General features: G+C 31.8%; 1 protein-coding gene across 5 annotated transcripts in view; it reads left to right on the top strand.

Annotated features, from left to right (window-relative positions):
• Positions 1 to 22,824, top strand: part of ci (cubitus interruptus) — a 42,861-nt gene extending 20,037 nt beyond the window's left edge. For 3 of the 5 annotated variants that reach the window (XM_067277438.1, XM_067277437.1, XM_067277439.1), the window contains 12 exons: positions 3,806 to 4,002; positions 4,198 to 4,323; positions 5,165 to 5,356; positions 8,123 to 8,319; positions 9,899 to 10,141; positions 10,231 to 10,380; positions 11,415 to 11,579; positions 16,602 to 16,856; positions 16,926 to 17,063; positions 19,334 to 19,490; positions 19,680 to 19,793; positions 19,885 to 22,824. In XM_067277438.1, the coding sequence (XP_067133539.1) occupies positions 3,806 to 4,002; positions 4,198 to 4,323; positions 5,165 to 5,356; positions 8,123 to 8,319; positions 9,899 to 10,141; positions 10,231 to 10,380; positions 11,415 to 11,579; positions 16,602 to 16,856; positions 16,926 to 17,063; positions 19,334 to 19,490; positions 19,680 to 19,793; positions 19,885 to 22,214 (4,264 nt within the window). In that variant the 3' untranslated portion in view covers positions 22,215 to 22,824. Of the gene's footprint in view, positions 1 to 3,805; positions 4,003 to 4,197; positions 4,324 to 5,164; positions 5,357 to 7,881; positions 8,023 to 8,122; positions 8,320 to 9,898; positions 10,142 to 10,230; positions 10,381 to 11,414; positions 11,580 to 16,601; positions 16,857 to 16,925; positions 17,064 to 19,333; positions 19,491 to 19,679; positions 19,794 to 19,884 lie in introns of those variants that run through there. The other 2 variants (XM_067277440.1, XM_067277441.1) reach the window with 2 other exon arrangements.
• The last annotated feature ends 3,033 nt before the right edge of the window (positions 22,825 to 25,857 follow it).

The following is a 25,857-nucleotide window of genomic DNA, read 5'->3' as shown; positions in this document are numbered from 1 at the left end:
CTGTAACGGATGCACTCGGCGAAAAACTTGATGAAGTCATTATTTTCTTACAAAAGACGAATGCGTTTTTATTTTCTCTTATTTCGAGACGGTTTTTACATCGATTGCGCACCCGAAAAAAACTGGTTTCTTTGATATAAACCGTTCTAAATTCGTGGGTGGACTTTGAGAAGGATTTAAGGGAGGAGATTGAATTTTAAAGTTGCGATATGAAGCACAAATGATGCTGGCAGTATCCAAAGGAGTGGCACTCGGAATGTCGATCTAGGGGTCCCACAGGGGGAACCCCATAGTCATCATTCCGTATGCCGCTCCTCCTAGTTTAATCCCTTTAACGGTATAAATTTTCCGAGTAAAGATGCATTCACCTTACCAAAAAAGGTTCCCGTGCCCCGTTTGAACACTCAATTAACTTTTCCTCGCTTCTTTCCACCGCTGTGCGCTCTTTATAAGTCTTAACACTTATTTTCAACTTTATTTTTTCCCTAAATTCTAAGTACTAAAGCAAATTATAATTAACTAATGTTTAAATATCCTTATTTAAAAAAAATATCGTAATTAGGTTCAATTAGAGTAATTGAACCTAAATATTACCCGCAGCGACATCTACCGATATTTATATAATCAATATCTTAATTATATTATTTATTCATAAAAATAATTTTTAATATTAAGCTATTAATTTAAATTAACTCATTTAAGTGCTGTTTAAATTATAATTATGCAACAAAAATAATCGAATAAAAAGTATTTAAATATTTATAAATGATATAATTCAAAACACAAACACAAGGAACTTAAAACATTATCTGTACATTTTTAATATTTAAATGTTTAATATGAAATCCACATATTAGCAATTTAATAAACATATAATACTTTTTATTTATTTATTGATTATTCAGATATTTTCATATAAATGCTTATTCAAGTATACACTTATCTACACACACAACTACCAATAAAGACTGCTTCTTGTTAAAATTCAAGTGTAGAACCCATCACACTTCAAAATGTGTTTTCCCACGTCCCTACGCTTTGTGTTAAAATTTGAAGACTGTATTATATAATTCGTCCCATTAGAATGTGAATACCCGCCGTTTCTTCAAATGCAGTTAACCGAAACAAACTGAGCGGCGGGTGACATTTATTGTTGGCGATGATTCATCGGAAAGAAGGAATTCTCACGCTGTCACTCTCCAGTACTTACTTCACTCTCGATAAAGCTTTGTTTCTCCAATCTTGTTAATGTATTAATCATGATCTTAATAAAATGCTGCTGTATCAAGTAATAAAAGTAGAAGAATGTTCTCTTTAACGACGAAAAGGAATACACACTTTAAAGCTTCGTCGTCGGATGACGACGAAGCTTTAGAGTGTGATTTGATATACCAGATGATAATGAACTGAAATTGTTTGTTAATGTTTCTGGTAATAAGTATATAGACTTTAATACTTGAACTTATTGTTATGATTGTGGAATCTCTTAAGCGAATCGTATCTCTTGAATCTTGATATTTTAATGTTAACGAATAATACGAAGATATAAAAATGTATTGTACATAAATTGTGCAGTCGTTCGGAGAAAGAAAAGTATCAGATGGAATGAATTGATATACTTTTGTAGTATACTACTACGTAAATAATAAATAAATGGATGTATTTATGTTTTGCTGATGAAGTCTAATTTGTTTTTGGACTAGCATATGGTTTGTCATTAGGATTTACACCTACAGAATTAGTTATTCATTTATATGAAAATATATAGACATGTTTATATTGATATAGCAGCTTAATGTGATGAAGATAACATATTTCTTCTCATTACTATAGCAGGTCTCCGAAAATTAGGAAATTGTAAACAAATATATTATTATGACTATTTTTCTCAGTAGTTTCAGTATTAAGTGATACATAATATAACATCATACTCATATTTTCACATTTAAAAAATGCTGGAAGAGTTTCGAGGAGCCAGAAGATTGAAGATACATCACCTTAAAATTAAAACTTCAAGTTTCTTAGGCATAAATTTTTGAAAAATTTACAACAACAAATAATTAAAAAATAATATTACAGTAAATATAAAATAGATCACAGAATAAAATGAAAAGCAATCCATTTTTATAAAGGAATGACTTTATCAATTATTTATGAGATAAAAAGCACAAGTTGTACTGTTTGATCTGATTAGTGGCAATTTTAGGTTGTGTGAAGCCCTAGGCAAATGGACTTGCGAGGACTTTTTATGTAAATTTATATAGTATAAAGCCTGAATCACATTACTTGACATTGTATGAAGTTTAGGATCCTATTTAGAGTATTGGATTTCAAATGCTGGATCAAGACAAATATTAACAAGCATATATTTATGCAAATCTAAAGCATAAAAGTATGAGGCCCTAAGTAAAATCTTTAAACTGCTTAAAACTGCTACTGGATCTTGAATGATATTTAAGTATTACCGAAGTAGATTTTCGAACATTCTACTTCATTTATGACGCTTACGGGATGCCAATCCATTTTTTATCTTGCCATTCGGGCTTTATGTTTAGTGTAAAATAAACTTTAAAACACGTCGTGTAATTTATGTCAGCTTTTTAATCATTTTTTATTTCACATTTAAATTATTTTAATATAGTTTGTTAAAGAATTAATTTGGAACATAACATTTTAGATCATTATTACACAATTTATTCTTCATTATAACATTAGTATATTCTGTAATTATAATTAAGCAATTTTAGATATGCTGGAATGTAATTCTTATCTGGATAATAAACTGGTTCCTTAATATATTACATTAATACATCCAGAAAAAACGGAGTAATGAATAAGCCATTTCTTTTTGCATTCAAACTAATGACTTGTTCGTGGTACAATGAAGAGAGAAATATGCAAAACAAACAATATTTCATTTGTTGTAATATTTAAAGAAACAAATATTATTTGTTTTAAATAAATAAAAAAGAAAATAACAGTTATATATGATTTTTAAATTAAATTTTAGTGAATAGCGTGTAGAATACTTGTTAGCTATTAAGAGTTTGTTATCCTTTATCTCAGAGAAAGTTAATTTTTTACACATGACAAGCTGAAATTATGAAAAAAAAAGATTTTATTTATTAGGTCAGAGGTTACAAATATGAATTTTTGCATGTACAGATATGTTATCACTCTTCAAGCTTTATGTAATCTCTCAATTGCTTTCATATGTTAAGGTTTTGCTAAACCAGACACTTGATTATTTTTTGAATCACTCAGCTCTTAAGGAGTCCAGCAAACTCATATAACTTAACATTTTATGTTGTATGTATGTCTTACTGTATTTATCTAGCGGCTCTTCATAGATAAATCTTACTTTTCAACTTGCTTCTACCATTATGTGCTGTTTAACTGATAAGGTTAATAAATGTATTAGAGTAGTTTGTTAATTTTGTCATGTATCTACAGAGTGATATAAAGGTTTAAAAAAAGAAAGATGAAGGAAAATAAAAAAAAAATATCTTATCTGAAGCACCTACTTAAAAGTAGATTAGGAAGAAATAAAGAAAGCTCTAAGAAGAATGGAAAAAAAATAAAAACATTGTATTAAATTATAGGTCTATAGAATTTGCAACAGATAAACAATTATATCTCATCAATATTTTTTGAGATGCAAAAGGTTTGAAAATATTATTATGCATTTCTTTAAGAAGCAATAATACAATGAAAATGTATAGTTATAATAGAGTATGAATATGCAAATTTTTTTATTTTGTTTTTTTTTAATGTAAATTATTAATAACTTAAAATTATTTTCTAGTTTCTCAGGTAATGTCACTAGTCCCGCTCTATCCGAACTGTCGTTTCTTCCCCAGCGGAGAGGTCTGGCTAATAACCAGGTCGAATCGCCGATGCATCCTCACTACAGACTTAGTCCGTATGCGGACCAACTGTACAGTACATTCCCCACTGCATCGCCAGTGTCCGTCCGTGGGTTGAGTCCTATGGATACGAGAGGTTTGAACAATACTCTAATTATATCTATTATCATTTTAAATGTGATATATCACTAGAATATAAAATTTGAACATAAATTTATATACAAGAATAAATTACCATGTATAATATAACACTACATAATCTAAAGAAAATTCTGTTAAACAGAAGTGATGTATTAAAGTTATACGGCATTAAATTGCCACATCTCTATAGGATTACCTCTTCATCCGGATTATTTGCAACAAATGGCAGCACTTAGCCAACGATGTTTGATAGGGGAGTTTCACAGTCACCAAACAAATAACAGTGCAGGTGCAGACATATCATTTTCTGTGGATGGTGAGTACCAACTATTTTTAAAGATATAAAAGAGTAGAGATAGTAACATGTTATTATATAACCATTATTTTTGTCTACTGAATAATGATGATGTAGTACAGTAAGAGTGTTTATGTAAATTATTTCAAATGAGATATTTCAACAAGAGGCCACTTTGTATTAAATACGACGGTATCGGTTGTAAATACGCTTTTGTTTCCGTTCATTAATTGCATTTTAAACTTCTTTACAAACTTTAAAGAGTGATACCATTAACTAAAAGATACAAACTATACAAAATAATCTTATTGTTAATACGTAGATTGGACATTTTCATTCTCGTATCATAGAGAAAGTGTATAAAACATCAAAAAATGATATAATTAACCGAATAATAAATCAAGTTTATATGCTATTTTACAATAATAAATCTGTTTTTAATGTAATTTATAAGTAAAAAAAAATCATTTTGGTTCTCTCTGTACAGAAAATAAATAATAGTTCTGTATTTTTGTATATGTAAAAGTATAAGTAATGAACACATTTCACAAACTGAACTTTGGAACTGTTGATAGATCTTCTCTCTCTCAAAAAATAAACAATTACTGCTTTATAGGATATATTTGATCTCAGATCTCACACAGCTTGGTAACAGTTTTTAGAAGTTTAAAATAAAATTATGCATTGAATATTTAGATAAAGACTATTTTATTTTAATAATTATTCAATAAAACTTCTCTTAACACAATTCAATTTTAAATAGAAATTCATTTTATTATTTTTTTTTAACTGTAAATAAAATTAGCAATTATAATTTTTGTTGTTATTCGTAATGATATACAGAATGTATTATTATTTTTAGTCCAGGGTTCCAGATTGGCAAACTCCAGACAAGCCATAAGGCATGGAAGAAAAAGAGCGCTTTCTAGTTCTCCGTATTCCGACTCTTTCGATATTAACTCTATGATAAGATTCTCTCCCAATTCTCTGGTTTCTTTTATGAATGGTTCTCGAAGTTCCAGTACTAGTGGCTCGTATGGCCATCTATCAGCAGGTAAATATGTATTTTTTGAAATTATTATTAATAATAATAATTCTTACATTCGATATTGAAAGTTAAAATATGTTTTTCTGCGCATATCTCATCGTTTTATCGGGCGATGACGAAAGATGTCCTTGTAAATAACGAATATAATATATTTATGTTATTAAATTTACTATGCATTATTTTATGAGTATAACTGTACTTAATACATACATTTATAGGAATTACAGTTATACATGGTTGTTTATGAGATTGAATATATTTTTCTTTCTATTTTTTTTATTTTTCTAGAACTTGAATGCATTCTATCTGTCATCGAACTTATATTATTCCTGTTATTGTATTACATATCATTTAATTATAAAACACTGACAGATATTTTGATAAATAAGTTATTTACTATCTTAAAAGGTCAATTTTTAACCTCATTAGCGGAGTTAGAAGAAGAGGCTAAAGTTTTCTTAATAACATTAATACATTGTATTAGACTAATGAATAATTATCACAGAAAATGCTATACGTTGATGTCCCGTTTGCTAGTTACTCAAAGCAAAAACTCACTTTGTTAACTAGAAAAATAATAATTTATAACAACTAAATTATTACTGATAATTTGTAAATGAATAAATTATATTAAACATCTTTTTATTAATAATATAAAGACTAATAATTATATTTTGTATTTTGTTTTTATTCGTGACCTGAATAAATTTCGTTGTATTTGCATAGCGATGCGTACAGACGGCGTAATTACAAAATAATAATAGTTTATATTTTTCTGTAATTTTTTTAAAGGAAATAGTTAGATAAAATGTATCTTTGATTAATGTATTTTCATGACCGGACTACTAGATTTAAAAATATGTATTTTTATGTTTATTGAGATACAGTTTTAATTGAAAATGTAACTTAATATAGATATAAATTATGCGTGCGTGAGCACGTACACATTTTTATTTAATAAATAATAAAATGGAGATATAATAGGAATGAATTACTTTAATTACGAAGCCAAACTGTTCATTTGTTGTAAACATTTCCAGTATAAGTCTAGAGTAGCCGGAAAATTACTATTTATGAGGTCATTTCCTAGGTTTTTCATTTAGAAAATGTCGCGATGACAAATTTGGTGGATGATGGGATTAGATATGAATCTGGCGTGGCGTATCCTCCTCAAAGTCTACGGTTAATAGTTTGTGACAAACTTTGCAAGATTATGGAAGAGAAAATTTATCATCCCACTTTATGACAGTTGAAGACCTAAAACTAGCTATCACAGAAAGCTATTATAATGGGAGAATGTGGAAAAATTAAAAATTGTGTAGAGAATGGAAAAGAAAATATAGATAACTTCTAACTGGCATGCAAAAAACTTCATGGCTACTCTGTTAATACAGTTTGAAGATGGAAACATTTAATTTTCTGCAGATGTTTACAATATCTGCACGCATTTACAATAACCGTACAGTTTAACTTCTTAATTAAAATTGTTTTTTCTATCAGTTTATAGAAACAAACTCCTTATAGCATTTAATGCATCAAAGATTCATATATATATATATATATATATATAGAGAGAGAGAAATTATATCCATATAAAATGAATATTTCTAAATTTTAATAATTTATAATATAATGACAGATTTATACTTTAAATACAGAAGACCGCATTAAATATTTTTTACGTGATTTCTCTCATCAAATGGTGATGTAGAATATGAACATAAAGAATTTAAATTTAAAAATATAATTATAATAGTCGGATGTCAAGTTGACGAACGAATAAAAACTTCAGTTTATTTGATTGACATTGAATGATTACTTCAAATTTAAATAATGCTATCAAGTTATTTTTTTATGTAGATTCTTAAGTAATAATTAAACGCTTAATTTTAAATTAAAATTTAAAAAATTGTAACTGTTAACTATGTAAAAATCTTTAGATTAACTCCTCTCTTGCACCCCCACTGAACTAATATAAAATCTTGGTTAATGTTACCCTTGGTATACAAAATGGCGGCTCGTCTCCAATTTCAGCAATCAGAAGACAGGGAACAGCGGGGACACACATTGTAACCTAACCTATTCTAATAAATTACCATAATTATTAGCAAGCAAATTATTAGAATAGGTAAGGTTAGAACGTGCGTCCCCACTGTTCCCTGTCTTCTGATCACTGGAATCGGAGACGAGCCGCCATTTTGTATACCTAGGGTAACATTAACCAAAATCTTTATTTAAGTGCAGATATTCTAAGAAATGTTTACGAAAAATTTTACGTCTTAATTTTCATATAACAATACATCTGCTGTATAAATGAATTGTCTGTTGCCTGATAAGATTAATGTTTAAGACATATAGAAGCAAACTTGTTTTAAATCATAAAACAGTGTTTTACCATTTTAATTATTTATAAAAATAAAGACTGCAGAGAATTCATTAAAAGCAGGTATTTTAAAATTACTATTTTTATATCATTCTAACATTAATAACTAATTTTTCTCATCTTAGTTTTTATACTAATTTTCTAATAGTCTTCGAAGAAAATTTAAGCACGAAAGGAAACTATTTAATATATAGGTCTCACCTACCTGTTAACATTATCTAGAATATGCCTCTTCTGTTTTTTATGGTTCATTTCCAAGCTTCGGCTTCACTGACTCTTCAGATGCTAGGTAACAGCTGGATATCTAATTAATCTTTTATTAATAACTTTAAGTACATTTTGAGTACCGAGGGGAAAAAGTTGGAAATGTAATTTATCTAATTTTACAGGAACAATTAGCCCCGCTCTGGGTATGCCGCCACCTTCCGTTCCTCCTCATCTTCAACATCTTCATCATTTAATACATCAGAGTGGCATAGGATCGCCATTATTATTACCTCCTTCTACGAGTCTTGCTCAACAATCCATTATATCTGGTCCTGTTCCTATTGGTGTAAATACAAATGTCACAAAAGCAGATGGGACAGTAAGTATTTTTAATTAATTATGATGTATAAGAGTTAAGTAGAGAAAATTTCAGTTTTTCATAAGCTAATAATTAATTGAAAATTAGTTTTATTAACATTACGAAGTATAAGCGTACTCATCTGTTCTTGAGAAGTGAGAATTTTTTAATATAAGAATTAAATTGGTAATGTGGAATACAGTTATATAAATGTAAATCTTTTAGTGATGGTTAATCATTACCGAGTTATACCCAATTAAACAATAATTACAACAAAACCGTTTATAATTCTTTGCTGTCAAGTAATTCCATTGCAGCAATTTAGTTTAACTTTTTACGCATTAGCAATCTTCTTGCTCTTCTTTTAATACTGCAAGTTTAAATGAAGATTTTCATTTCTTATAATCAAAAGTTATATTAAACTCTGATTTTTAAGTAATTTTTGAAGTTATATTATAGTTTTAGTACTATAAATTAACATGTATCAATTAACGTGGGAATTGAAACAGAAATTTACAAATGGAAGCAGTGGCGTAGCAAACATAACTGGCACCCGACACTTTATTGGCTCCCTCTCCCCCTCCAGAAACACATATAGTTTGTCTTGGAGACCATTTGGGCGTCCCTCTGTGAGTGGCGCTTGGTGCATGGTACATCCCCTTGCACCCCCCACTCGCTACACCACTGAATGAAAGTAAAAAAAATTGTTAATGCAACTGTTAATTTTAAGTCATCTTGTTTTTCTTTTTTCATTACTGTTTATATAGGGGAGTTATGACTCCTGTCTTTTCTTCTGATTGTGAAAAACTTTACTGATAGAAACATCTAATGGAGTTCCCAGAACTGTCAAGCATACCACAAGTATGACAGTAACACAAGACAAACACCGATTTGCACAAAAACAATTGACGAATTACTTATAGAATTACAGTGGAGAAAAGTTGTCAATACTGAATATCGACAGTCAAACATTAATTTGATATAGTTAACTGTATAATTTTTATTCAAATTAATGGTTTCTATCTCTTTAAAGGTATGAATTTTTTTTATTTACAATTTTAAGATGCATTCCTTGTTTGATTATTAATTTAAAATATGAAAAAACTCCAAGTTTATTTTACATTTTTTTATATAAAGAATAAAAATACATTTAAAAGTTTGATTTATTGAAAAATAGAACATGTTTTAATTACACTGCCGTCCTTACGGTTGATGCACTTGCTTGTCGGGGCCGGCCTTGTACATCACTAAAGGCTTCTAAGGCCGTAATATGGTCGGTTTGGACGTCTTGACTTATTAACCTGGTATTAGGGAGGTCCGCCTGCATTTCAGGGTCAGTGGTGTAAGTGAATTGGGCGGTGGTATGCCTAGTGACAAATCCTAAATTAAAATCACTTATACGCATGCTGAAAATGAGATTAGGAAGGAAGTTTGAAAAATATCAAAAAATAAAATTTTGATTTCTTAAAAATGTTTAAGCACCTTACATTGTTAGCAAGAAAGTTCTGCATCAATACATGAAATTGTTTAATATCAATGATTTTTTAATTTTCTGTAAGAAAAATATGAATTTACAATCATATTTAAATGGTTTTTGAAGACAGATGCTTCAAATGGATGTGAAACTGCCAGCAATGTCGTTAGTAGTACTGTAGATACAGAAGAAGCTAGGATGAAAGTTAAAAAGGAAGTTGCGAGTAGTACGGTCGGCGATGTCGGTATGGGTGATGACGATCGAGAAACGACGGCAGATCTTAAAGACGAACCCGGCGACTTCATCGAAACCAATTGCCACTGGAAAGGTTGCAACAGAGAATTTAATACTCAGGAAGAACTTGTTAAAGTTAGTAATTTTATGATTTAAAAAAATGTATATTATTAATATTATATTGGCTGTTATTATATATAAAGTTTTTTCTTTATAATTTTTAGCATATTAGTAATGATCACATACATGGAAATAAGAAATCTTTTGTTTGCAAATGGAGAGATTGTTCAAGGGATGAAAAGCCATTTAAAGCTCAATACATGTTGGTTGTCCACATGAGGAGGCACACTGGTGAAAAACCACACAAATGCACGGTAATAAACATAAAAACTATCCATTTAACATATAAATTTCAAATTATTTTAGTCATACTTTCTAATTTTTGAGATAATTTTGGAACTATTCAAATGATTTTAAATGAATTTTAAAATGTACAAGTCAAATTACTATATTAATTAATTAACAAATTAGTATCTATAAAAGAAATTCATTTAATCTTGCTTACTAATATTCCTTACTAACATTAAGAGGGATTTTCTTTTTCATGCCTGTCATGGGTTTGGCTAGTTCACCACTAAATTTTATTTAACCGTTCTTGGGTTTTTTCACATGTAGATTACAGAATACAGTATTGTATTAAAGAATCTCGTGATCAAGAGTATAAGGTTACACATTTCATATCACTTTTATTATTATACAGTAATTTGTAGAATTTTTTAGACCATCCCAAGGGGCAAGTATCCTGTTTGTAGCCTTCTGTAGACACCTGTGGTAGAGATAGACTGACATCCCACTGAAATCACTCAAGTGAATTTCTTATTAGACTCAAGATCAATGAAGTAGACGAATCAGATTCTTTTCTTATGAATCAAACAAATTTAAAAGTGAAAATAATTGATCTTATATCAGTGGCGTAGCTACGGTTCTCCGGGCCTGGTGCGGAACCAGATCTGTGGGCCCTGAAAAATTTTTCGGGTCTTTTTTCTTGTGATTTTGGAGCCCCCATGGGCCTATCGCTTTCCAGGGGTCCGGTGTGGACCGCACCTACCGCACCCCCTAGCTACGCCATTGTCTTGTATTATAGTTGGAAAGCTGCCAAATGTTTATATTTTGCATGCAGTATGGAGGATGTAGTAGAAATTTTTATTGATCAAGATATATTGAATCCTATTCCTCATTACTTGATCACTCAGTTCTGTGCCTAGTGAAGTTCATGCTTGATATATACAAATTCCCTCTTAGGCAGAGAAAGTTTTAAAAATATTTATATTTACCTAAATATCATTTATATATTGCAATTGAAATAAAGTTTAATATAAAAATATATTTTTAATATTATTGTTTACAGTTTGAAGGTTGTGCCAAAGCCTATTCTAGATTAGAAAATCTAAAGACGCATCTAAGATCTCACACTGGAGAAAAACCTTACATGTGCGAATTTCCCGGCTGCACCAAAGCTTTCAGTAATGCTTCTGACAGAGCCAAGCATCAAAATAGGACTCATTCTAATGAGGTATTTTATTTAAAAATATATCTAAAATAGTATTTTGTGTCGAATAATAAACATAAACTTCCTTTCACAGCAACGATTATAATAAAAAAAATAATGTGCGGACAAATTTAAAATTTTAATTAGATAATGGAAATCAATTATTGAGCTGTAAAAAAATAACTAAATCGTTATTATGTTTTTTTTTGTTAATAAGTTTGACAAATCTATTACATCTTCATTTAAAAAAGTTACAAAAGTTAGGGAGTGCCGAAAGAAGATAATGAAGCAATTTATTTACATCTAGCCACGTGAGGTGTTTCATTTTTAATATGCGAGTGATGACACCCTGAAAGGAAAATCTGGTTAAAGAACTTCTCAGAATTTAAATACATTTATGAATAGCATATTAATGAATATAAGCAAATTTATATTCATTTTATACTATCGAGTTGCATCCATTACAGTTTAGGAAAACTTTCACTCGTATCTCCTTTCATTTTATTATCTTCTACTCTACATATTGATTTTTGTACTTTACAAATTTAATTTTTTTTTATCTCTATTGTTCCTTTTAATTTATTATTTTAATACTTTGAACATGTATTTTTATTATTTATCTATTAGGCAAAAACAACGTAGTGTTATGTAAGCAGAGTATTTACATTTTCATAAATAACTTACAAGAAAACAGAATGGATTGAAAATAAAGGTGTAGGTGTATAATATTAGTATTTCTTTTAATACTTAAATTCTTGGAAACGGGGATGTAGACACTGTCTTTCAAAAAATTCCACAAAGGAATCCAGTGGCATCATATCAGACAATCTGGAAGACCATTTTATGGGGCCTGTGTATCTAATCTAATACTAAAGAAGACATTAGTTAGAGTATTACCTCAAGTCATTTGGAAGTGTAGTGGAGTGTTGCCTTGCTAAAAAAAAATTAGGTTTAGAATGTCCTTTTTCAGCTTAGGATGTTAACCATCTATGTTTTTAGAGCTCCAACTGATCTTATTTTAATCAGTTTCTTATAACTTACGATTACTGGTTTTCCTGGACATTTTCTAAATACATTATAGATACCATGATCTTGAAATCTATCAATTCCTACTGATAACCATTTTTGTAAAAAAATATCTTGGTGTAATGATAATGGTGTATTATCATAATCCCTTTGATTTGCTTATCCTTATATGCGAAATCTTGGGCAATTCCAGTTTGTTTCAGGCAGGCCATAGTCAGCATTTGAGCCTTTTGACCATGCTGCTATCTTAGCTACATCTGCTAAAGATTCAGAAAAGTCACTAATTTGGGGGCCAATCGGATCACCTGAAAACACCAGAAGTAGTGGAACCAGATTTCCCATTCCACTTATGTTGCTCTGGAATTTTCTTCCATCTTTTCTCTGTTAAATTTAACTTTCAACTAACTTATACTATAGCTTCTATCCACATATCAAAACTGCACTGGAACCCATTTTCGATGCATACTAACCTGTCTATGGTGGACACACTTTCCAATTGACAACCTCTTTTGGCTTCATCTGACATCAGAATGTGAGAATATGGGTGAGAGGCTAAACTTTCTAGTTGTCAGAATGGTTAGTTCTGCTCACCCTGTTGGTGGATGGCTATTAGGAGGATCTTGGGATGTGAGTGGGGAGATGGAAACCAGGGATAGGTTGGTATGTCCATATAAAATACAAATGGATAGACATTCAGATTAATAAACAACAAATTAAAATTTAATGACATAAGAACATAACGTAAGAATAACTACATAAAGAAATAATCTATCGCTAAATCAAACGTCATCTATGTACACCTCTAAATACTGAGAGAGAGTTTACAATGATGTATAATAATACCTCTGATTGACTAATACATTCAGTCCAATCGATGTATAGAGCTATTCTAATATGAATGATGAGCTGGAGCTGGGCTATGTTCTTCTTATGGTTCTGTGCTTCTATATGGCACAGTCTGACATAAGATGGCAGTTTTTGTCTATGGCCGTATGCCCTGGAATCGTGATTTCTCCCCTTTTTATTCCAAATTACCCACCTATTGGGATTTAGGATTTGTAACATCTGTTGGGATATTCGTCCTGACGGATGTTTGTCGGAAATGTGTGATAACATCTCGCTAGAGGAAGTTTACTTCCCTTTTCCAACAGAATTTATAGAAATGTCATTTCTAACCCTAAATACTTTGAAAATTTTTCTTATTAAAGTAAAATTATTTCGTCTCCAGAATCTCACAATAGTGTGTGATGTAAGGAGAACTTTAAGAACTATCTTCTATCACCTATTCTGTGTCTATTATATGAAACCCTTCCAATGGAGATGAAACAAATAATTAATCCAAGATACAATCTTATGTATCTTGACTTTGCAGCTACTTTGTACAAATAAATGAAATAAAAAAAAGCTATTATGACAATCTCAAATATGAAATTAAAGTGTTAGTAATAAAATATTGTAGATTCCAGGCTAATATATTTTACAATTGTACAGGGATAGTCACAATAGGATTTTGATTTACTATTATCTTTACACTGCAATGGAAGAGGAAGTGTTCAAAGCTTTATACATATCTTACAAACTCTCGATTGGCCATCCTTCATGTCTATTTTCAGCATTCTCTGCTCCACCTGAGTGATAGCTGTGGTAATGCAGTTTTAGTTCCATTAAGTCTCAGAATAATGGTGGCACAAGCACCTTGTCCGTAATGTAACCCCATGGGAAAAAATCAGTGTTAAATCTGGTGACTGAGATGGTTAAGCTAAATGCACTTGTTTCTGGACAGTTGCAAAAGCCAATCCATTCTACTGGGTAATTGCTCGTTGAGATAGGCATGTCACTGCTAAATTGTGGTGTAGCTTCATCTAATTGAAGAATGAAGTCGGCACAACCATAATGAAGTTGCACCATTAGCTACAGCTGAAGCATATCAAGAAAGATGATGCCAGTAATGGTTGCCTCATCAAAGAAAAACAGCCCATAAACCTTGTGAGATATTCTCCTGTGCACACACATATAAACTCAGAGACTTTCACAATGTAATCTAATTCTGTATCTCTTATCATTACAGTGTTGTGATTGGAAAATCTCGGAGACCATTATGACTCGCCATATATAAAAAAAGATAAACCGCTAAAATGACATTTTCTTTCATCAATTCTCATAAAAAATATTTTAAAAATTGATACTATTGCTCTTTTATTCATTTTTGTATCACGTTATTCACATAATGTGATACAAAATATTATATACATATTTTAGTATTTTAATTTTTGTAAAATGACTGAAAACAGCTTAAATATATCCCAGACAATACCCATTGTTTGACATCACTGACATACATATTTAAAAGATAATTTGATCAATTCAGCAATGAATTTGAATATCAATGTCAACCAAAAACATGTTTTTGTATAAATGCAGCTCTGAATTAGTCAGTTAGGACCATATTAGAGCTATAGACCATGCCTGTAGGAGTAAAAAAATGTCAAAGAAACTAATGGTCTACACATAATCCTCTTCAACATATAGATCCCTGAAATTGATCTATGGATTCATGTTTAGAAATAATAGAAATAAAAAATATATAAAATAATTTTTACTTAAATAAATTGCATATATAAATAATAAAAACAATATAAATACTTTAATACGAGCCTAAATATAATATTCATAAATTTGTGCGCTATTGGGGAATTCCCCGAGTTCCACTCTCAGCCTAAACTATGATAGAACAACATTGTCATTTGGAACGGTGTTTGCTAGCAGCGTTGCGTCTGTAGGCAAGTCCAGTTAGAAATACAGTAGAGCGTCGTTATCCGAAAACCAATCAACTGAAAGCTTTTCTGTCGGCAAATTTAAATTTCCGCTAGTGCTGTGGTGCAGCAATATTTGGCCATGTCTTGGGCTACTCCAATATTATTTTAGTTGGTATGCATTTTTAGCTGGCAGCACTGGAGCGACCATGAGAGGGTACTTAATCCCCTCCCTCCGGGATGTTTTCCTACACATAGTCATTCTTCAGGGGTCCTTTGAAATTTTTAAGTGCAAAAGGGGGGTCGCGGACCAAAAAGTTTGAGAAACACTGATCTAGTCAAGGGTCACAATAAGAGATCCTTTGACTTTTTTGTCATCTAGGGGATTCAAACCATCATTCAGGGCTGAAATTTTACCTGTGCTTTCATGTGTTGACCAGTTTCCACTTAAATGAGACAATTGTAGCATTTTTGCATCCTCTCACTTATATTTTTGTAATCTTTCACAGAAATTAGTCAAGTCATTTAGTATCTAAATCAAAGAAACTAATAGATTGTTGATAATGCAGTTTAATACAACCACCACAAAAACTGGGTAAATTATGAATAACGTTAAATAAAACCCAAATTCAGTAAAAAAACACTATTTACCCGAAAACAAACATTTTCAATGGCCTTCAGCAATCATCATTGGATTATGGCATAGTGTTTCACTACTATAAATGTAAATCTTAACAGCGAGATGAAGCAATACTTGTTTGTAATTGCTGGTTTATACGAAGATCCATGTAACAGCTATATTCTATGTTCCATAAATAAATCAAAATTAGAAAAGATCTTGCCATTAAAATCTTTATTACCATATCTACATAAACAACAACTCCACAAATGTAACTCCCAACCAAAGGCAGACAATCCGCTAAATTATCCAGCTACAGCAAAGCCAATTAGAAATTAGACATGAGTGACCTGCAAACCAGCAGTTCTGGAAATGAAGATCATACTGAGGTCCATCTAATCTTTTCTTCCAGAACTGCTGGTTTGGATATAACCATACAGGTTCCTCCCGTGTAATTGTTAATTTGACCTTGTTGTAGCCAGATAATTCAGCAGATTGTCTGGCTTTTATCTTATCTATTGATATTTTATGTTATTTTTTATTATGTATTGTTATTATTTAAAAATGATATAATATTATATGAAAGTAAATGTATGTTTTACTCTTTACTTATAAAATAATAAATAACAAACGCTATTTTTTATTTAGAAACCTTATGTTTGTAAAGCACCGGGATGTACGAAAAGATACACGGATCCTAGTTCTTTGCGCAAACATGTAAAAACGGTACACGGGCCAGAATTTTATGCTAATAAAAAGCATAAAGGTGGTGACGGAGACTCGGGAAGCAACGACGGTCCTAGAGAAGAAAAAAACTCAGAAAATCCTTCGAGTCCTCACTCTGAAGAAGGAATTGGAAGTGGAAATCCTGCAAGTCTTTCCAGCCCAAGTGTTAAATCAGAGGTTTGGTTAAAATTATATTTAATAATTTTATAATATTATTGAATATATTTAATATTTAAACTTTCACAGGAACAAGAAGGTAGTAGTCCTGGTGATGCAACAGATCCAGCACCTATTAGTGATAATAGTGTATCAACAACAAGTGGACCTCTGGAAGGAATAGAAGCAGATGTCGGTTGGGATATTATGGAAAATCAAGAAATAGATGTGAGAAAATCTAGTTTATATATATGTATTTTGATTATATTGGATGATCGGATTAAAAGTTTACTTGCAAGAAGTAGTGTTTGCAATTTCATGACTCGGTTGTGCTTGTTACTATCTTGTTGCATATCATAAGAAACACTTAAATCTTGAACATTTATATACTATAGACTTTAGGGATAACATTTGAAACTCTTTGTTGTTATTATCGAGTTCATTTTTTACAGGTAAATTCAGTTTTGATCATCTGATATTTTGTTAAATAATATATTACATTTCCCATGTGACAATCATAGGGTTTAAAGATACACTCTGCATATGTGATTTCATCTTTTTAATTTTTTATTTTATAGAAAATCAAAATTTTAGTTTAAATTGCATGCTGTATATCAAATGAAACTATATTTAAATCAAAATGTAGAATAACATGTTTCAGCGAAACTTCTACAAACTAATTGTATTCAAATGAGTTCATATTCGTTATTGTGTATTGGCTAAGCAGGAATTAATATCATGTAATGATATTTTATGGAGTCATTAGCTATTATTAATTATAGAACATAGGAATGCAGGTATCCCTTGTATAACAGTAGATATGTTCCAAAAAAGTGCCACGTTATGCGAATCCGTGCTATAATTTTCTATGGATGACAAAATAAAACTACGTTATTAATCAATAATTTGTTCTATCAGGTCACGTTTGTTCGGTCGAGTACTGAGCAATTTTTTCCAGAATTTGTGCTTGAATACCAAATTGTTTGAGTTTGGAACAGTTTGAGTACTGAGATACTTTTTTAACCATAGGTATTACACCTATGGTTAAAAAAGTTTAATAACACTTACCTAAAAATGTTTAAATAAATTTTACTAAATACGAAGATTAATTGGTTAATGTAACCCTTGGTGCCAAGATGGCAGCTCGTCTCCGATTCCAGCAAGGAAACAGTGGGACGCACGTTCTAATCTAATCTAACCTAACCTATTCTAATAATTTGGTTGCTTCTCTCCTCTTTCTCTGTAAAACGCAAACGTTTTCGAACCTCGTTGGTTCTTCCTCAGGCGTAACGGAATTCTGTTCTACAAAATTTAAATATCCCATCGAAGTTGACCATTGATTTAGAAAAATTTGCATTCTGGAACACTGTTGCGTGCAGCCGATGTCGTCATGTTAGACTTGCGCGATGTGAGTATAGCGCTACGTCAGGGATCTGTTGAGAAAGGCTTCCCAAGCCGATGATAAGATGACCTCCTTTTTAAAATTGATGCAGTGCGTGTTACTGCGGGTGTTGAGTAAGATGTATATAGCTTCAAGCCATTTGAGGTGATCTTGTCGAAACGTGGGGTGAATGATTGCGGCACGGGTGAAAAGAGGCTCTATTTCTGGATCGGATGAATAGACTGCTAGGGCGGTGTTTTGTCTATGGTGTAACATGACAATGTTGGTTTTAATTTGGTTGCTAATAATTATGGTAATTTATTAGAATAGGTTAGGTTAGGTTAGAACGTGCGTCTCACTGTTTCCTTGCTGGAATCAGAGACAAGCCACCATCTTGGCAACAAGGGTTACATTAACCAATTAATCTATAAAAAAAAGCACAGTGACAGTCTTAATTAAGGACTAAAGTCTGAAAGCAACGACAATGACACTTGGTTGATAGGAAAGCTAGGACAAGGGGAAAAAAATTCTAATCAGTTTTCATTAAAGTAAACCTGACAAAAGGCACAAAAGAAATTGAAAATTTAAATATTCTAAAATCTGTGGGCAAATTTGAGACAGCGTGTGGCCTTACTTGAATAAAAAAATATATAGAATAACAAAGTTTACACTTAAAAATTGTGTGAAATTTTGTAAGGAGGATTTCCATGTTAGAGTGAAACTGAAAGTCGTGTTGTATGAGAGATACCTGTATTTTAATAATTAAAATTATTAATATAGAGTCATTTGGAAAAAGTCCGCAGTGAATATAATTTACTCAGTAAGCTATGCAAATACATTATATTTTAATTTATCTGTTAAATTTCTTAATCTTAGATTTCTGAACTATAATTTCCTTAAAATATGAAAAATAATTTTAAAATTATAATATAATTGCATAAATTAGATTATATTTTTTCAACTGGAGGAAACTATTTGATTGAAAATTACTTATGTTGATACTAATGGATTAGTTAATAATTTTCTGAGAATGTATCAAAATACCTTAAACTTCTAGTTTTAATGCTAAGTAGTTGATTCTGAGGATGGTCGATTCTCATTTTTATCGTATTTTTAGATTGAAGAACCTGTTGTGACAGTATCAACAGCAGTTACTTCTTCCGGCAATAATGTTGAAATAACAAGAAATACCTGTAACAGAATTAAAACAAGGATACAATCACAATTAAAATCTGCAACTTCTTGGTTACCAAATCTTCTAAATTCTAGGAAAGGTGAATAGCTTTAAATATTTTTAAAGCTATTTATTATATTTTTTGATGAATAGAGTTAAGAAATTATATAATTTTCGTACGTTGAATGATCATGTTCTTATTTAATTTTACTTATTATATTAATTGAACCTGTATACATTTATATTTTAATAACTTGTAAAAAAATTTATAGTAAAATTTTATTTATAGTGAAACAATGGAACAGTCACACTACGACAAATCATCAAACATGTCCGTCGAAGCTTCCTGAAATTATTAGTAGTAAAAATTCTAAAAATAATATTACCATACTTCCAAATTCAGGTATGTGTTAACAAAATGTAAACTTTTCGTTACTTGAATTATGTAAACATATTTATAGTTTTAAGTATATAATTCTTTATTTCTGATATAGATTTAACCAGATTATCTGGGTGTGTAACACATCGTAAAAATATTCGTCAGGACAGCAGTAACAGTTCTGTCAGTTCCTTCTACAGCAGTCTGCATTCTGATATTAGTGCACAGCCAGTAAGCAGTCAGATATCTAGCAGACGTGGAAGTGAAATATCTCGGAGTGTCGGAGGATTTCATTCTCCGTATGATCCAATATCATTAGGAAGCTCGCGTCGCTCTAGTGAAGTTGGAAGCAGCACGGGGATTCCTGCTGGAGTTGCTGCTCATCTTCAGAGAATTCATTCACGTGCATTAGCTTCTCAACATTTAAATTCAACTCAAAATTTAGTTGTTCAAACTCAGAATTATAATACTCAGGGAGAAAATAATTGGACAGAAGGCCAAACAAGCCTTTCTGAGCACAATTCGATACCTCAGTGTTCTCCCTATAAGGATGCACGTCGTTCAAGTGATCCTTTAAGACCTCTAGATGTAAATGCAGGAGATAAGTTACAGAGATTTAATAGCTTTAGTAAACTCTCACCTCTTCCTCCAATATCTCGATCTTCAATGTCAAAACATAGCGTACAGGATGGAAGAACTAATCATCCTAATGAAAATGTGGTCTTAGAAGATCGACCAATAGAAGAGAATAAAGATCTAGTGCTTCCTGATGATATGGTTCATTATCTTAACCAAGTTGCTGAAAAATCTCAGCAAGAACCAGATCGTCCACATTCTCATTTCAGTCATGCTGTATCTAGTGTTAGTCAGTATGAGGAAATGCAACATCAATCAAATAATAGACTACCTTATTTTCCAGACAATGACCATAGTTACTGTAATAACCAAACTACGACGTACAGTCCAAATTGTATAAGTAATCGCAATACTCAGCAAACGTATGCAATGAATGCAAATAATACAAATAGATCTCAATCAAATAATCACATACAGAATGGTAATTATTCAGACCATGCATATCATTCCAATAATGTACCATATAATCAACCTCATCCTGTAGTGAATAACTACAGGTTGCAGTCAGACTGTGTTTCTCATCCATCTCATTATTATGCTCAAACTAGTCAGCAGACACCAGTTCCACGAGAATCATATTATTCTCAGTTACAAAATCCAGGTAAGATGTGGAATATGCAGAATGGACACGAAGAAACACCTCACCAAATATATATAAATGATCCAAGTGAAAATGGGTCTCAACCAGAAAGACGTTTTCAATCACAACATTATTATCAGACAAATGCACAAAGCATACCATTTCCAGGACAGAATTCACCATATTCTAATACTAATGGTCATAGTATGCAGTATTGTTCTCCACAAGGTCAAAATAAGCCACAGTGGATGATGCCAAGACAAGAAGGAAGTGAATCAGGTAAATTTAATAAACAATCAACTACAACACAATGTAGACATCAAGAAAGTCCCTTTCAAGCTTCATCTCCTCCCTCTGCAAAACATTTTCAGCATCCTCCTCCTGTTATACCTGTTCCACAAATTCAAAGACCACCATTACCACAAAATCAGTCTTTCAATCACTTTTGTTACACAGGCACAGATCAAAGGCAACTTTCTAAACAAAACTCTCAATGTTTTCCACAAAATAACATATGTAATCATCATGGAAGTGAGCAAACTGTAAAGCATCCAATTCCTCATCCACTTCCTAATTCAACTTGTAATAATTGCAACAAAAAAGAAACACTGGCACCTCCACCTCCACCTCCTCCACCACCACCACCTCCTCCTCCTCCTCCTCCTCCTTTGCCTCCATCTCAACCAATTATGACACAGTTTCCAGCACCTGTGAATAATCAACAGTGCCAAAATTGCAAAAGTTGCAATGCCGAACTTTCTTCAATGACTCAGTTACACCAACATCCTTCTCCAAATTCTCCTTGTCATAATTGTTCCAATCAAAAGCCAGAAATACAATGTCAAAATATCAGCCAATCTTCGTTAGTAAGCATGCCACCGGAAGCTTATCAACGTACGCTAGAGTACGTTCAACAGTGCCAACAACTGCTAGCGGATAAAACACCACCATCTGTTCAAGGAAATAATTTCACTAATCAGTCTAAGTTTCCAGTTTCTAATCATCAAATGGAGTTGTCACCCGGGTGTAATAAAGTTAGCAGCAGTACAGATAAAAAGGATAAAGTGGAGCAGATAAAACTGACACAGTCGAATTCTGCAGCTGCCAGTAGGACTAACGAAAACACTGTTTCACCCCTTCTAACAACCACAAATATGGTTATTAATGACATGAATACCTCACTGACTTCACTAATGGAAGAAACGAGATACCTGCATCTAATGCAATAACATTTACTCTGCACACTCATTCAATGTAAATATTTTGTATAATAATTGTATTTTTATTAGCTTTGTTTATATGTAGCATTTTTTTTTTTTTTTAATGGTTTTTAAAACATAAGTGCAATTTCGTTCATAGTATAAATAGGGCTTAAAAGACTGGGATATTAATTAAATTTGCCAATGAACGATACTTATTGCTCATGTTAATTAAACATTTATTACTTATTTTCTTTATCCTGTTTATATATTAATTATCATCCGAACAATGAATGTGTGTATAGTTTTACATAGACTCAAAGCTTTAGTTTTTTAGCAAATTTGTCCGCGTCAATCAAGAGCGCAGCATTTCTGCACAAATTATTCTGTAATCCTGTTACAAACAGACTGTTGTTTACAGATTTATTGTATCCATGCCATGTATGGAACATGTTAAAAATTTGTAGTCAAATTTAGTGCCTTAAATTGTGATGTTTTATTATGTCATACAGACATTATATGAAGGCCAAATTTTTATTCGAACCCAGCCATGTTTTTTAATGCAATATGTTTACACCATGATATATTATATATTAAAATTTGTGATCACCAAAAAATAAATCTGATATTACTTTCATAATTTATTTGTATATCTATTACCTAATGACTCTTTACTTTGCATAAAGTACAGTCAGATTTTGAAATACCAAGTCCAACACATATGATCAGGTGTCCCATTCTAATGACATAGTTGTTCATGTGTGGTACCTGTCTCATAACAACAGACGTTATGTTGCACAATCATCACTGGCCAAATGGCCGTGGGGTGAGTTGTTAAACTGCAGTAGTAGAGAATACGAATCTGAGGCAGAATCTTGTTTGTTGTATAGGTTGGACTATTGTTCTCATCCGTCACTGAGTATGGTGTACCTGATCGGCAATTATTAACACTCGTGAGCTTTATATGTATATATATATATATGTTTGTTTCCCACCCTGTGAATGCTAAGATGGCATTTTTAATTATATCATTGGTTCGGTCGGGCCCACAATCCGACCACAATGTTTGGTCAGGCCCACAGATGGTCGAATGGTGACGAACAGGGTTTGACATATGAAAAAGTGCTCCTTAAACTTGCAAAGTGGCTAGCTGAGACTTTACTACCCCTACTATCTCTCGACCATCCACTGTTATGCATATACTCATTGACAAAAAAGTTACACATCTAGTTATAATTCCTCCGATTACTGCAAAACTGCACACAGTAGTCTCAGCTAGATAGGTAAATGATTACAGTTGTGGTCCAATTGCACTCTAGATAATTCCTCCAGAGTGCCTTAAAATTGCGACTCCGGTATCCTATAAAAAGATTCGCAGAGGTTTACTGTGTGTCAGAATTTTCAGTGTACCTGTTTGGAAGTCTTCGAATCAGGGTTGCCAGATTGGCTTTTTTGATGCCAAATTTGCAAAATTTGGCTTTTTTTCAGTCTGATTGGCGTAAAAAATTTTGTTTGGCTTTTTGGCTTTTATTTTATTTTTTATTTTTTCCAGTAGGCATTCTAAGTTTTATATTATAAATTCTAAGTTGTATATTATTAAAAGAAATGATCTTGGATCAGACTAATTATCTCTGTTTCCATTTGCAACTCCAATAGTTCAAGAATTTGGAAGGTTAAATGGCTTTTTTCAACAAAATAAAGCAGAGCCTGCAGTTACATGAAAGTTTATTTTACACTACAAAACTTTAAAAAGTAGACTTTATTATGGTAATTATAAGAAAATTGATTTTGGAATGAATTTTTTGAATGAATGAGATAAAAACCTCAAGTAAATAATAATGATGAAAAAATCATGCAACGATTTCTAACAATCAAAGAAAGATGTTTTCACATGTTAGAAGAGGCTTTAAATAAAGTTCAACAAAGGCTTCCGTCGGCAATGAATTTATTTCAAGATCTAGTGCAATTAAGCCCAAATATTATTTTAAACCAAGCTTTACGACCAAAGTTTTCTGAATTGCCATTTTTGAATTTAGCACAAGACAATCTTAATATGATTGAAGAGCAATACAGGAAATTACCTTTTGTCAATTGGATAGACGAAGATCAATTTAAGAAATGTGGAATATCCAATGAAAGTGAGCTTTTTTGGCAAAAAATATTACAAAATCCCCAATTCAAAAAACTTGTGACTTTTGCCCTCAATCGCCTAATAACGTCCATTAGCAATGCTACAGTAGAGAGGGTGTTTTCACTTCTAACTCATTTTAAGAATAAGGCAAGGAATGGAATGCAACTTTCTCTTCTAGATGCAATTATTAGGATTAGGTCACAACTTTTGTCCTCAAATATATGTTGCAAAGAATTTGTCCCTTCTCATAAAATGTTAGAGTATTTTCCTTCTGAGAAACTGTATTCCTTTGATCCAGTTTCTTCCCTTAATCATCAAGATATGCTTTTTGAAAAAGAAACATTAACATAATAAAATAGCATTCAAGTATAATTAAAGTATAATGTATATAAAATATATAAATTTTGGCTTTTTTTTTACCTTAGTTGGCTCTTTATAAAAATTTAAATCTGGCTACCCTGCTTCGAATGTCAGGCATTTCTGTGTGACGAAATCAGAGACGTCACACAGCTGACTGAATTTGAGGAAGGTGGTATTATAGGACTGAAGAGAATGGTCGCTTTGTCGAATTTTCCATCTGGGCCGTTCTGACTCGACTAAGGTTCTGGAATCTTTGACATCTTTGTTCATTATCCAGACGTAAAAACTTCGTTACGGTACCCTGTCTCTTCCCGTATCATTGACAAGCAACTAGCGGTGGCAAATTAATTCGATCGGATATGTCGGACCCCCTCCCTCATCCGGGCGCCATTGTAGGTCTGACCGAACCTATAAGGACCTTACTAAAAAGACCCGTTTAATGTCTACGGTGCGAGAAAAGTTTTAAAAAAGCAGTGGTAAATTTGCATGCTCGGTCTCGTTTGCAATAGTGCTCAAATAGAGAAGCACGGATCATTGTTGGTGGCGATCTCGATTTGTTGGGAACAGACGACCGACCATCAGGGCCCTCGAGAACTTGTATAGAAGCCCAGAAGTAGATCGTTCCTCTTTTACAGAATAGAATACAATGCATTAATGCCTCTATGTTCGACCGTATCGACGTATGTATGCAGGCAAGAAAAAAATCCTACAAGGTATTAAAAGTTGTTTTAAATTGTGTCATTGTTCCACAGGAAAATTCCTCATCGTTATGTTATTGTAATCACTTATTACCATTGTCATTATGTTCACAGTAAAATGTTTCATTTGACCGCGAAGAAAGTTTCATAACTTTTTTTTGTCTCTCTTAGTCAACTGCATTGTTATTCTGTATACCTACCTATATTGTAAAAATGAATAAACCACGTTATGAAAAAGAAACTGTGTTTTTTAAACTCCACCCTTTTAAAATTCCTGCCCACGGGCCTGGTTTATTGACGATGCAATATTTTTTAAGCGATCGCCGAGACGTTAAGGCTTCAGCCTACCGCTCTTGGGACCCAGAATCGAATCTCGTTGGGCAACCTCAAGAATATTCATGGAGATTTCCCGGATATGTCATTCAGCCCTTAACAACCTAGCTAGGCTCACAGTTTTCTTTATTCCAAGGTTCTCTATATGGTA

Source organism: Centruroides vittatus, unplaced genomic scaffold (genome assembly GCF_030686945.1).
Source record: "Centruroides vittatus isolate TY-2023 unplaced genomic scaffold, ASM3068694v2 contig_747, whole genome shotgun sequence".
Taxonomy (NCBI): Eukaryota; Metazoa; Arthropoda; class Arachnida; order Scorpiones; family Buthidae; genus Centruroides; species Centruroides vittatus.
The sequence above is the reverse complement of the archived record's forward strand: the minus strand, read 5'-3'. Positions and strand labels throughout refer to the sequence as shown.